Genomic DNA, 14,475 nt, shown 5'->3' with positions numbered 1-14,475 from the left:
TATGGGCTCTTGGCTAGTGAACAGAGACACAAGGTGAGTGGCAAACTTGGACTAGCTATGCAACCAGCCATGTGATTATGTATCTTTTCTCTCCAACCCACTTTAACTATCTAACAAATAATTATAAATTAATTTGGTGTCTCCAGAGAATTGTAATCTTAACACAGGTTTTTTGGAGAGCATCCTGCTTCTCATTTCTTAGAACATAAGAGTATTCTATCATATACCATAACTTGTTTAGTCATTCCTGAATTGAAGGCCATGAATTCCTTTTCCTGGGAGCTGGTGAATTCTTTGACTTGTACTTGCTAAAGAATAGTGAGGATGATTTTGTGTCAGGCATATTTTGGCCACTACCCATCCAGGAAAAAAAAAGGCTTGATCATTTTGACCTCTCAGTCTCTGGAATTATCTACATTTCATTTTTATCAGCTACTGATTTGCAGAAAATTTACTGGAAGTAATCTACCCTACTCATAGAAGAAAACCCTGCCCTGTCTCCTCTCAGGTGTCTTTGTACTGCTTGTTCTTTCATCCAACAAGCACTCATTAAGTTCTTCCTATAGCCAGGGATTTTAAGAGGTGAGAGACATAAAGACAAAGTCTCTGCCCACAACGTGCATACATTTTCTGTAGGAGTGAGACAAGGAGCAACATTGATATGAACTTAATTACAAAATCTAGTGTTTTCTGAAGTCAGAGTACTAGATACTGGGCAACTAGAGAATGACCTTTTAGAGGAGGGGGCCTTGAGGGAAGCCAGAAATGCCTTAAAGTGAAGGGCTTGGTCTAGGCAAAGCCAGGGAAATGGAATGTGGGAAGTTGTGTAGGGAGCATTGCGTTATACTACATGTAGAGAGAAGCTCGTACTATGCCTGGGCAGCTGGAGGAGGGCTTTAAATACCAACTAGGGGAGGCAGGCAGGAAGCGCACGAGCTTCTGGAGCACAGACTATCAGGTGGCTGCTATGTGAAGAATGTATCCTAAAGAAGAGGAACTAGTCAGCACTAGCTAGGCCAAACAGGCCCCTTGTTGGAGTTCTGGCTGGATAGTGCAGTTCACATTGATACTTGATTGTGAAGCATCAGTTGATGCTTTCTGAACCTGAGTACTGGTATTTCTCATTGAGAAAATTAAACAACTACATTTTAAGCATCTAAGTGCTAGGGATACAAAGATGCCTAACAAACTGATTGATTTGTTCTTAGCTCTTTGGTGTTTTGTGATTTATCCAGCCCTTCAGATCTCTGCAAGCCTTCAAAATTGTCTAGACATTTGTTTATATTGATAATTAATTGGCATTTCCTTAGAATGCCTAATTATCACTTGTGCCCTCATTGTAATCCTGTGCAGGCTTTACATTGTTTACTATTGGTTTATTGGTCTTGGTAATCTATTTTTGCAAAATAGCTTAGGGTGTGGACTTGGTATTTTAAGGGTTTTCTTTCTCATGATCTTTCTTTTTTGGATTATGGTATATAAAATATATAGCAGGTTGTTTTAGGGAAGAGACTGACCTCCACTTCCACCAAGGATAAGAGAATTAGGAATAGATTTAAATTGTATTCTTTTGACTTTGACTAAACTAGATTCTTAAACCATAAGAGAGAAGAGCAGTAATATGGAAACAAAAGACTAAAGAAGTTCTAGAAGTGACAGTTAAGGACAGGATTAAATCACTAATCCAAGAACCTAGAGTTATTGATTAAAGTGGTAATGTTTTTTTTTTGTTTGTTTGTTTGTTTGTTTTAAGTTGAGGCCTGAGGTCCAGGAATCTCAGTTCCTGAGTCTGTTACTTTGGGCCTACATGCTTTGGGGGACTCACTCAACTTCTCTGTGACCCCACATAGTGCTATAAAGTGAAGGTAATATAAACAACTCACAGGGAAAATGAAGTTTTATGGTTAGTTTTTAATCTTTATTGGTTGTTTGAGGTCTTCAGATGAAAGGTGTTTTTATGGGTGACTACGGATGAGAATAATGGTTAAGGTGGTAATTATTTGAAGTATAAACTTAGAGGTAGGTTATAGAAAATTGTAATAGTGGTGGCCAAGTCCTCATATTTATGCTAAAGTACTTATGGATGAATTTTGTCATTCTAACCACATTCTAAGGAAATAAGATTAGACATTATAGAGGAATTAATTACCAATCAAGTGGTTGTAGATGAAACTGCTACTAAGATTAGGATTGGAAACTACATTCTACTAATAAGGTCATGGTTTCCTCTCCAAATCTGTACTCTTACATAATTGAAGGAGTTTATTAACCTAATTATGAAGCACCTACTATGTGCTAAGGTAAATGTGAAACATGGGCTACAAAGTAAATCAAAATGCTGTTCCTGCCCAAAAGAACTTCATAATCTTATAGAAGCCCAGCTTGGAGTCAGGAGGACCTAGGGTCAAATCTGGCCTTAGACATTTCCTAGGAGTATGACCCTAGGCAAGTCGTTTGATTCCCCCCCTTGCCCAGCTTGTACTACTCTTCTGCCTTGGAACCAATACTTAGTATTGATTCCAAAAGAGAAGGGAAGGATTTGTGAAACAGAAAAAGAAGCTTATAATTTTATTTGGGGAGATAACATACAAGCAGTTATATACAAACAAGCCATGAACATCACACATAGGAAGTGATCAACAGAGGAAAGACACTAGAATTAAGAGAGATTGAGGAGGGTTTTTTGTAGAAGGTTGGATTTTAGCTGAGGCCTGAAGGAAGCCATGGTGACAAGGAATGAGAGCATTCTAGACATGGGTGGAGCAGCCATAGAAAATGCCCAGAGATGAGAGATGAGTGACTTGTATTGGTAAAAGCTGGGAAAGTATGGAGTACAAACTCTCATAGACTATGGAGAGTAAGATACAAGAAGTCTAGAAAAGTAGGAGGAGAAGGTTCTGAAGGGCTTTGAACACTAAACGGAGAGTTTCATATTTGATGCTGAAGTTTATTGAATAGGGAGGTGATGTGGTTGCACCTACATTTTATGAAAATCACTTTAGTGCCTGAATACAGAATAGATTGGAATAGGGAGAGACTTGAGGCAGGTAGATCCACCAGCAGACTATTGCAATAATTCAGGTGTGAAGTGATGAGGACCTGTACCAGGGTGATGACACTGTAAAAAAAGATAAGGAGGCACATTTTAGAACGTCACAAAGGTAAAATGAGCAGGCCTTTGCAACAGATCAGATGACACCTAGCTTGGGAACCTGGGGAATTAGAAGGATAAGTGGTGTTCTTAATAGTAACAGGGGAGTTTGAAAGGGAAGAAGGTTTTAGAGGGAAGATTAATGAGTTCTGTTTTGAACATATTGAGTTTAAGAAATCTATTGGACATCTAGTTCAAGATATCTAATAGGCAGTTAGAGATGTAAGTCTTAGAGGTGAGCAGAAAAGTTCAGACAGGATATGTAGATCTGAGAAACATCAGCAGAGAGATGATAATTAAATCCATGGGAACTGGTAAAAATCACCAAGTAAAGTAGTATAAGAGAAGAGAAGAAGACCCAGGAAAGCACTCTTTGTGACATCCACTTTTGGTCATGATGGTTGCTTGTTTTTATTTGTATTTGGTCCAACTTTTCTTTCTCTGGAACTACTGAACAGAATTGTTCTTATCATTTTTAGGTATTGATGTCAAAAAAGGCCGAGGTCGTTACATCGATACTTGCATGGTCAACTTTGCACCTCGTTATCTGCTAGATAATAAATCATCTCACAAGCTAGCTTTTGCACAGAGAGAATTTGCCAAGGGACAGGTAAGAAATTTTTCTATAAAGACTGATGGATGCTTAATGAATAGACTAATGTCTTTGAAAAAGCTGGCTATCATTTGAGGAGCATTCATCTTAAATCTAGCTTTGTGGGAACTTAGAGGCTATTATTAATGGAATGCCTATTCCATCTACTGTAATCAAAACAAGAATTAGAGGTGCCTTGTTCAAATACTTACTTTAACTGTCCATTCTACTAAAGCATTAGTTGAGTTTATTTTAGGACATCCAGAAGGCACCTGTGGCCAAAAAGCATTCATGTTTAAAAGTAGAAGACACTTGAAGACTTCATTTTGGGTCTAACAGTTTGAGGTTGGAGAATGAAGATAATTTTCTTTTCTTTTACCTCCCTAAGGCATCAGTAGATACTCAGTAAAAATTCACTAACTCAGTTTGTTGACTTGACTTTAATGGGCTGCTATCTCTTAGGGAACATCCAATCCTGAAGGTTATATCTCTACCCTCCCTGGTTCCAGTGTGGTTTTTCACTGGCCCCGAAATGATTACGACCAGCTTTTATGTGTGCGGTTGATGGATGTCCCCAACTGCATTTGGTCTGGAGGCTTTGAAGTCAACAAGAATAACTCATTCCATATCAACATGAGGTAAACATAAGGCATCCCTAATGAGACAAGATACAGTTTTGTTGGGGTTGCAATAATGGAAATTGCCCATTCCCCTTGGCTTGTTTGTGTTTAGTTTGGTCCTAACAGGTATCTTTGAGATCTTTGACCTGGTAAAGCTCATGGAAGAGAAGTATGCATATATTGGTGGGATGAACTTAAAGTCAATGTTGGCAAGCTTCACCCTAGTGAAGGGGTTACTTGTGTTCAGGGTGGACTGTTCTGACAGGCTCCAAAGTCCAAGAGTTAGAATTGTCACAAGAATACTGAGCTCATGGAATGAACTAATGATTGCCTAGGGCTCTGTAAATTCTGCCCATATTTAGATGAAGAATTTGATTACCTATTTTTTTTCAATGTGTTCCTACAAGTTTGTACAAATTCCTTAGACTCAGTGCTATTCCCATAAGTCATTTGGATCCTTATTCCCAGCGTAAATAGTGAAAGTAAAAAATAAAAAACCTCAGCCAGATCAGGAGGTATTTTTATAGTTTCATTCTCACTTCTGTCCCATGAAATGATATTCAAAGAACTTCCTATTCTGTGATATCACATCCAGTTTGGAACCTAGATTCACTTTTATGTACATATATTAAGTCAGGGCTTTATTGTGCATTTCCATGGAAAGGAACAGTTATAGGGGGAAATTAAAAGTGGTAAATAACCCCAAAATTATTTCTGCTTGACTTTGAAATTTTTTCTCTTGGTTGGGGGTACAGGTCATGAGGTTGGGTAGTAGATTCATCTTCCTGATTTGTGTTTGGTTTGTGTTTTACAGCATTTTTAATGTGGGTGTTCCATAAATATCCATCTTCTTCTCTTGCAACATTCTCCCTTGTCTACATTTGCATGGTTGCAGCTAACACCTTTCTACAGAGACTTCCAAACCTGTACCTTTAACTCCAAACTCTACTCTTCAGAAATATAAAATTTGATATGAACACTTAGAATGCTTTTCATCTACATATAGTGTTCTATACCTATAGTCTTGTCTCTAGTGAAGGGAGATAAATGCATTTTCTTATTTCTTTTTTGGTGACAAACTTGTTCTGACATCTTTCCTGAGGCCCAGATTCTCATCTCTAATCTACAGACACATCAAATTGGCTCTCTGACCAGCACTTCAAATTTAACATGTCTAAGATCAAATTGGTGATCCTTTAATCTGCCCCTCCTTCTGACTGCATAACAGATTCAAGAGATTGTGGAGATAGAATTGACAAGACTTATTCACTGTTTACATATGAGGGGGTGAGGAGGAAGGAAGAGTTATGGTTACTGGATAGTTAATGATTGCCTTGACTAAAGTAGGAAAGTTAGGAAGAAGACAGGAGGATTTTGGAAAGTTTGAAATACCTCTTAACTCATTCAGTAGAAGATATCTAATAGGCAGTTGATGATGTGCTGCTGGAGTTAAGGAAAAAGAGTAAGAATATATGTACATATTTGGTAATCATCTAGGTAGATTTGATAGTTGAACCAGTGGGAGCTGATGAGAATGAGAGATGGACGAGACTCAGTGTGAAAGGAGTGTTTAAATGTCTAGGGAAAAGGAGTGGTTAACAGAATCAAATGTTTTAAGAGGTCAAGAAGGTCAAAGAATCAGAAAAAGTCTGGAATTATTTTTAAAAATAATTGGTATTTCTAGAGAGAACAACTAAAGTTGAATAATGAAGTTGAAATTCAGATTTATAAAGGGGTCAAAAATCATTGGGAAATTAGAAAAATAGCAATAGAAACCAATAGGTAACTTTTTCTAAAAGTGTGACTATGAAAGGGAGGATGAACTAAGGGATAATATACTTTGAGAGGTTGGTAGGATTAAATAAACTTTTTTATGAATGCAGGAAATCAGGCCATATTTGTTAGCTTTAGGGAAGGAGTCAGCTAATAAGGAAAGATAGAAATTAGGGGGTTCATGTCATATCTCCTATTAAACTTTAGGCCAGCTGTTCTCAGCCTCTCAATTTGTAGCAATGAGAATACATAATGCATATCAGGTATTTACATTCTGAATCATAACTGTAGCAGAATTATAGTTTTGAAGTGGCCACTAAAATAATTTTTTGGTTTGGGGTCACTGCAACATGAGGAACTGTATTGCGGGGTCACGGCATTAGAAAGGTTGAGAACCATTGCTTTAGGCTCTATAAGTAGGGATTGGATCTTGTCTAAAAGCCAGCCCAATACCTTGTACAGAGTAGGTGCTTGATATGTCTGTTGAATGAATACAACAATTGATTTCATTCACTGAGTATATGCAGGATGATGACAAGGGTACTGTCCCAATAGCATGTTGATTGAGAATAAGAAGCCAATTTGGGGTACAGAAATTGTTATGGGTATGCCATATTTGGTAATTGAAAGTTTATTTGTCTAAATTTAATATTATGTAATTCTTTGTGAGGTGTGTGTGTGTGTGTGTGTGTGTGTGTGTGTGTGTGTGTGTGTGTGTGTTTTGGTGTGTGTTGTCTTATATGGATTAATTTATTTGGTATGTATATGGGGCTGTCCACAGATACCCAGTGAGTTCTCAATGTTATTGGCCTTCTGATGATGCTGACATTGTGGCACTTGGTTGGATCCATGTGGTTAGAAAATCTATGTGGGTAGAAAATCAGGCTATAGCCTCTACTCTTTCCATATTTTGAATTCTATTTTGTTGCTTTTTTTCTGCAGAGATACCCTAGGCAAAAGTTTCTTCCTTCGAGTGGAAATTACTCTCCGAGGAGCCACATATAGAATTTCATTCAGTGACACAGATCAGTTGCCTCCTCCTTTCCGAATTGACAACTTTTCCAAGGTATCAAGTCTTGCTCAGTGGGAAACCCATTCAAGACACTGATTGTTTTGTAGGAGGATAAATGGGGTATTTGCTACTCCTAGTAGAATCATTGGAAACATTTCATGTTTGATAGAATAAGAAACAGGAATTCCTTTGCCTCAATACTTGTAATAACCCTTCATATTGTTGAAAAGCAGTAACAATAATAAAACTCAACAGTTTGAGGCACCATCAGGTGACTGATGAATGCTTTGGGAATAAAATAGACAAGCCCAAGCCAGATAGTACTCTATAGTCCCCCAGTAATTTTTTTGACTAGCATCTGCCATTTCTAAGCCCATAGGCTTTCTTCCACTGAGTTACAGTCTCTTAGAGTTCCATACAGGCAGGGAGAAGGACTCAGAATTAGTACAGCCCAGCAGTTAAGGAATTGGGTAACTGCTATAGGTTTATAACCTGGTATCCCAAAAAAGCCAAATAAAAATTATGGATTTTTATTTTAAATACTTTCTGTGAATAAGAAAACTTTCATTCCAAAACCTTGATTCTTCTTTTAAATATTTCAAAGCAGGGTGGGATAAAGCCATAGGAAGAATAGAAATCATTTTCCTTAGGAATTTGTGAAGTAAGTGAAGACTCAGTGTTTGCTGCTCCTGTACCATTATTTGTGGTCCCTTCAGTTGAAGTATTCTTTGGAATGGGTAGATCCTTAGGTTTTAAAGGAGAGGTCTTGAACTTCCCTGGAGTTTGTTCTGTATATAATTGACAGACAGAAAGTGGAAATTAAACCAGCTGCCCAGTAAAGCACTGATTCACCACCTGATGTCACCACTTTGAATGAAAGTGCTCTTTGTCTTTTTTGCCATTACCATAGGTCCCAGTTGTCTTTACTCAGCATGGTGTGACTGAGCCCAGGCTCCGAACTGAAGTGAAACCCATGACCTCATTGGATTATGCGTGGGATGAACCTATCCTGCCTCCTTTCATCACATTAACTGTTAAAGGAGCAGGCTCCTCAGAGATCAGCTGCAACATGAATGATTTCCAGGACAACTGGCAGCTTTATTATGAAAACTTCATCTATATAGCTGCTACATATACATTCTCAGGGTAATCCCTCATTATTCTTTTCTCAAACAAAAGGATCCAATTATTAGCTGTCAGTGAATTTTAAACTATTTCTTTAGTGACAGAATAAATTCTGATCAGTCATCATCATAAACTCCTAGGCTAAAGAGAGAGTCTTGGGAATTCATTTAATCTAGCCCCTTACTTTGGGCCAGTGCCAAACATTATTCAAACTGACTAGAGTATTCTTTTTCAAAATGCAGCCCTCAGTAACCTTTTAACAATCCTTACTGTAAGGTTATATATTCCTTATGTCAACCCCAAATCCTTCTTGCTGCTGTTTAAAGTCCTTTCTCTTGTTCATTCTTCATTGCAAAACAAGTCATCACAATCCTATGCCACTCATTGATGATACTGTGTTAGATTAACATTTGAGGATTCTACCAGTATTTCTCTGAAGTTTATGCAGAATAGTTGAGGTTGCTATAAGAAGTGCCAGATTCCTCTTTGAGATCCTTATAGTTGGAATATTTGTCATCTTCTAAGCTAGAGAAAATGTGAAAAATAGCCACTTGTTGCAGGTTAGCTTGAAATGACAATTGACAAGTTTATTATTCTACCACTGTTGTTTTTGGTTTGGAGGCAAGTAAGAAAAGTCTATGAAAATGTGTTGATAGTTCTTCTGTATAGTCATTCTCAGAAACCATTAGTACAGCTTTCTCTTTCCATGAAGATGATGATGATGATAATGATGAGCAAATTCCAAATGGAATTTCTCTGACCAAATAGGGGGCATAGCTACATAGTACATATTATAAATATATTCATTTTTTATTTTTTTAATTTAGGAAGTCTTGTTTGGATCTTTTATTAATTTATAAGTATATAATCCTTTACATATTGTTCAGAATGACTTCACCCTCCCTTGGAGGGGGTGACTAAGAGACAACAGAAGTAAGTTCTTTCAGGCACTTGAGTTTGAACAACGTTCTTTTCTGATGATGGTATTACTAACTGGTTTATTTCGTTATTGTCCTATGCACAAATGGTATGGCAAGTTTAACTTTTAAAAGGCTGTGATAGAAAATATTCCATTAATAGTTTTCCTCTTATTTTGTATCAATCCATGTCTGATCTTTGGTATGTCTCTGAGTTATGTAAATTGAAAAAACTGCAAAGACATAATAGGAGAAGATCTTCATCTCCTTTTGAGGTTTCCCCATATCTTCAGAATAACTAATGGAGGGGTTGAGGACTGAACTTTTTAGTCTAGGTTTCTTTCCTAACAAATTTCTCTGTGATATTGGGGCTTAGAAATATACCCAGCTCATCAAAATTTCAGCTAAGACACTAAAAAGGCCAGTTTCTGGCATTCCCTGAAAACTTCGGGTCATGAATCCCCAGAGAAGTAGAATAAGCACGACTTAATCTTCAACTTAATCATCTATAAACCTTTCTTGCTGAGCTTCCTGATTTCTGCCATTCAAGGAAGCAAGAGATAGGAATCTGGCAAAATTTTGGGGAAAAGGTTTTTCTTGAGAAATACTTGAGAAAAAAACTCATCAGAATTGTTGCTGAATGGAAAACATAGTATTATAGCCTACTATACTTTATTCTAGATACTATTTACTACATATGATACATATCTTTGAACTAGAAAGAAATCTAGTATATTATAAGCTAATCATGAGAAAATTTTTTCCTTTCTATTTCACTTCTTACGTATCCTTTAGTAGAAACTATTAGACTATCATTTGCATTGAATTTGTATTGGATTTTCTTGAAATTCTAGGTTGCAGGAAGGAACTGTTAGGCCTGTGACTTCCAATAAGGACGTTACTTGTGGAGAACTTGTCCTTGATGTCTCACCCAAGACCCAAAGAGTGATATTAAAGAAAAAGGTAAGAGGTTGGGTTTGAATTGAACTCCTAGGAGCATCCTTGAGGGCAATTACCATATATGTTCCCAGCATCTGTAGGAACCTAGTTGAGTCAAGTTGATATAAGTGTGAGGTGTTGTTTTTAATCCAGATTTGTGGTGTCATCTAGCTAGAAAACTTCAGGGTCAGACATTTTCTCTGCCAATATAGATCTATAATGATTTTGTGGCTTATAGTCTAAGGCGCCAGTGGTGAAATTAATTGTGCAGGGTCACCCAGCCAGTATGGGTCAGAGATTGGACGTGGAACCAGGCCTTTCTGACTCTGGCTCTCTGTCTACTCTGTCATGTTATTTCTCTACTTCTTCAGGTATGTTATGCGTTAAGTAGGTTTTGATAGAACTGGTATAGGAACTTAATCCCTATAACATTGCTTCTAGAAGAAAAATTATTTCAGAATTCTAAGTAGTTAATATAGATTTTAAGTTGGGGACTTGCTTATAAGGTAAATATTGACTCTTATAAATGGCTTGGCAACATTGTACACTCTGGTTAGTTGAGAATTACCATATGTGTTCTACATGGATTGTGAATTTTCAAACATTAGAGTACTTTTCAACAGTGGTGCCAAACTCAAATAGAAATATATTTGTATATTGACTGAGAAAACCACAAAATAACAAGATAGGTGTTGTATTGAATTTTTAAAAAACCCTTACTTTCTATCTTAAAATGAATACTATGTATTAGTTCTAAGGCATAAAAGCAGTGAGGGTTAGGCAATGGGGGTAAAATGATTTGCCCAGAGTCACACAGGTAGGAAATGTCTGAGATCAAATTCGAACTCCAAACCTGCCTCCAGGCCTAGCTCTATCCACTGAGCCACCTAGCTGCCTCATGTTGTATTGTACAGTTATCCCTTCCACATCACAACTTTCCCCATTGTGGTTTCAATATGATTGAGTCAGCATAGGAAATTAAATGGGAATATTGAGAGAGTTTTGCAGAAGCCACACGATGACAACATGTGTAGGCTTGTAGATGACAGAAAAACTTTAGAAACTTAGAAATACATAAAACATATGTATAGTATTGTATAGTAGCAACACATTTTATCTTTTAATACCATAAATACACACAATTTCTTTTACTCTAAACATCATAAAAGAGAAAAAATTCAGACTTATTCTCTGGTACTAAGAGGAGGGACATTAAATTTTGCATGGATTTTCCAGATTGTGGGGCTACCATGCCCCTAATTCTGTCGATGTGGAAGGATACTTCTATTTTAATTTATTTCATTAAATAATTTCATTACATTTTAATCTTAATCTGGTTTGGTTTCAAATTTAACACTTCTTTTCTAGAATTCACTGAACAAAATTATATTAAACTTAATTGAATCAGAATGCATTGAATGATCTTGTAGAGACTCAGACATCATTGCAAACTTTAGTAATTATGCTATGGGACTAGATATAAAAGGCTTAGGGTCTTAGATGTAGAGCTGAAAAGCACTTCAGATGCCATATAGATCTCATTTTGCATCTGAGGAAACCAAGGCTCAGAACGAGTAGATGATTTATCCAAAGGCACACAGTGAAAAGAGCCAGAATTTGAACTGGGATCTGGTGTTTACAAGTTAAATGCTTTTTCCATTGCTCTAAGCTGAGATTTAAGATCTACATTGATAAGAAAATAGACCTCAGAGGTTGCATTGCTTTGTTTTGCCTTTTAAAGATAATCCTCATCTCATTTTGTTTGTCATTTAGTGCTTTGTCATCAAAGCAAAATGTGGACTGCTTTTAAAATGCTGGTTATTTGAGTTTTTTAAATTGTTTAAATTTCCTATAAGTTAGGTTCCTGAATTAATTTCTGCAGATGGAATGTTATTCCTTCTTACTTATGCTTCATAGAATTCTAGACTTCCTTTAGAGACTGGTTCTGGAAGCTTTTCTTTATTTTCCCAGTTGTTGGTAACCCCACTCCCCCAACTGAAATCATTTCATGGATGTTGTATATCTTCTTCTCTGTGTATGTGTTCTTCTAGTAGTGTAAGTTCCTTGAGGACAAGGACTTCTCTCTACAGCCTAGCATAAGGCCTTGCTAATGGAAGATGCCCAATAAAATATTTGTCGATTTGAGTTGAGTGAGGACTTGGTATATATCTTCCTATTTCTTGTTCATCTCAAGTACTTTCGTAGAACTAATAAAATAAAATTGGAATTAAAAAATGATACATGAAATAGAGATATTTCCCCAATCCTCTTCCTATTCCAGAATGAGTTAAGGCAAATTGCCTTCTGAAGTCCTTCAGTTCTTCCAGTTTCAGCTGATGAGTCAGTTCCAAACACACAAGATTTGACCATTTTGTTTTTTCCTCTGTGTGCATTGCAGGAACCAGGAAAAAGATCTCAGCTGTGGAGAATGACTGGGACTGGTGTGTTGGTCCATGAAGGTTCTTCAGTCCCTCATAACCCTAATAAGCCTGCAGCTTCTCGAACCATTGAAGGGTCCGCCATTCTAGATATTGCTGGTCTTGCTGCTGTTACAGACAACAGGTCATTATCAAGGCAATTTCTGTTTAATACTCATAGTTAACAATTTCTGGTTGAGACCAACTGTGCAAATCTAAAGATGAGATTGAAACATATTATTAACAATGGAGTATGAGCAGATTTTTTCCAGTTTGTGAATTCTTTATTTAGTCAATTTAGAACATTATTCCTTAGTTACAATAATCACATTATTTCCCCCCCTCCTCTCCACCCACCCTTCCCACAGGCCACGCACAAGTTCAATGGATATTGCCTGTGTCCTTGATCAGAACCTATTTCCATGTTGATGTTTGCACTAGGATGTTCATTTAGTCTACATCCCCAATCATGTCCCTTCGATCCATGTATTCAAGCAGTTGTTTTCCTTCGGTGTTTTTACTCCCATAGTGTTTCCTCTGGATGTGGATAGTGGTTTTTCTTGTAGGTTCCTCCGAGTTGTTCAGGATCATTGCATTGCCACTAATGGAGAAGTCCATTACATTTGATTGTACCATAGTGTATCAGTCTCTATGTACAATGTTTTCCTGGTTCTGCTCCTCTCACTCTGCATCAATTTCTTGAAATCGTTCCAGTTCACATGGAAAATCCCTCCAGTTCATTATTCCTTTTAGCACAATAGTATTCCATCACCAACATATACCACAATTTGTTCAGCCATTCCCCCATTGAAGGGCGTCCCCTCGTTTTCCAATTTTTTGCCACCACAAGGAGCGCAGCTATGAATATTTTTGTACATGTCTTTTTCCTTATTATCTCTGTGGGGTACAAACCCAGCAGTGCTGTGGCTGAATCAAAGGGCAGTCTTTTAGTGCCCTTTGGGCATAGTTCCAAATTGCCCTCCGGAATGGTTGGATCAATTCACAACTCCACCAGCAATGAATTAATGTCCCAACTTTGCCACATCCCCTCCAGCATTCATTACTTTCCTTTGCTGTCATGTTAGCCAATCTGCTAGGTGTGAGGTGATACCTCAGAGTTGTTTTGATTTGCATCTCTCTAATTATAAGAGATTTAGAACACTTTTTCATGTGCTTTTTAATAGTTTTGATTTCTTTAACTGAAAATTGCCTTTTCATGTCCCTTGCCCATTTATTAATTGGAGAATGGCTTGATTTTTTGTACAATTGGTTTAGCTCTTTATAAATTTGAGTAATTAGACCTTTTTCAGAGATTTTTGTAATGAAGATTGTTTCCCAATTTGTTGCTTCCCTTCTAATTTTGGATGCATTAGTTTTTTTTTGTACAAAACCTTTTTAATTTGATGTAATCTTATTGATTTTACATTTTGTGATTTTTTTCTAGCTCTTGCTTGTTTTTAAAGTCTTTACTTTCCCATAGATCTGACAAGTATACTATTCTGTGTTCTCCTAATTTGCTTATAGTTTCCTTCTTTATATTCAAGTCATTCACCCATTCTGAGTTTATCTTGATGTAGGGTGTGAGATATTGATCTAAACCTAATCTCTCCCATACTGTCTTCCAATTTTCCCAGCAGTTTTTATCAAATAGTGGATTTTGGTCCCCAAAACTGGGATCTTTGGACTGTCTTGCTGAGGTCATTTACCCCAAGTCTATTCCACTGATCCTTCTTTCTGTCTCTTAGCCAGTACCAAATTGTTTTGATGACCACTGCTTTATAGTACAGTTTGAGATCTGGTACTACAAGTCCTCCTTCCTTTGCATTTTTTTTTCATGATTTCCCTGGATATCCTTGATCTTTTTTTCTTCCAAATGAACTTTGTTATGTTTTTTTCTAATTCAGTAAGAAAATTTTTTGGTAGTTCAAT

General features: G+C 37.0%; 1 protein-coding gene across 6 annotated transcripts in view; it reads left to right on the top strand.

The window, feature by feature from the left end:
- The window catches only part of VPS13D (vacuolar protein sorting 13 homolog D), a 415,828-nt gene that overhangs the window by 194,491 nt on the left and 206,862 nt on the right, over nt 1-14,475 (top strand). For all 6 annotated transcript variants that reach the window (XM_007491757.3, XM_007491755.3, XM_016422198.2 and 3 more), the window contains 6 exons: nt 3,631-3,761; nt 4,206-4,381; nt 7,079-7,202; nt 8,059-8,294; nt 10,045-10,153; nt 12,528-12,691. In XM_007491757.3, coding sequence (XP_007491819.2) covers nt 3,631-3,761; nt 4,206-4,381; nt 7,079-7,202; nt 8,059-8,294; nt 10,045-10,153; nt 12,528-12,691 — 940 coding nt within the window. The remainder of the gene's footprint in view (nt 1-3,630; nt 3,762-4,205; nt 4,382-7,078; nt 7,203-8,058; nt 8,295-10,044; nt 10,154-12,527; nt 12,692-14,475) is intronic.

Source organism: Monodelphis domestica, chromosome 4 (assembly GCF_027887165.1).
Source record: "Monodelphis domestica isolate mMonDom1 chromosome 4, mMonDom1.pri, whole genome shotgun sequence".
In the NCBI taxonomy this organism is placed as follows: Eukaryota; Metazoa; Chordata; class Mammalia; order Didelphimorphia; family Didelphidae; genus Monodelphis; species Monodelphis domestica.
Note: the sequence above shows the minus strand (reverse complement) of the source record. Positions and strands in the feature narration are given on the sequence as shown.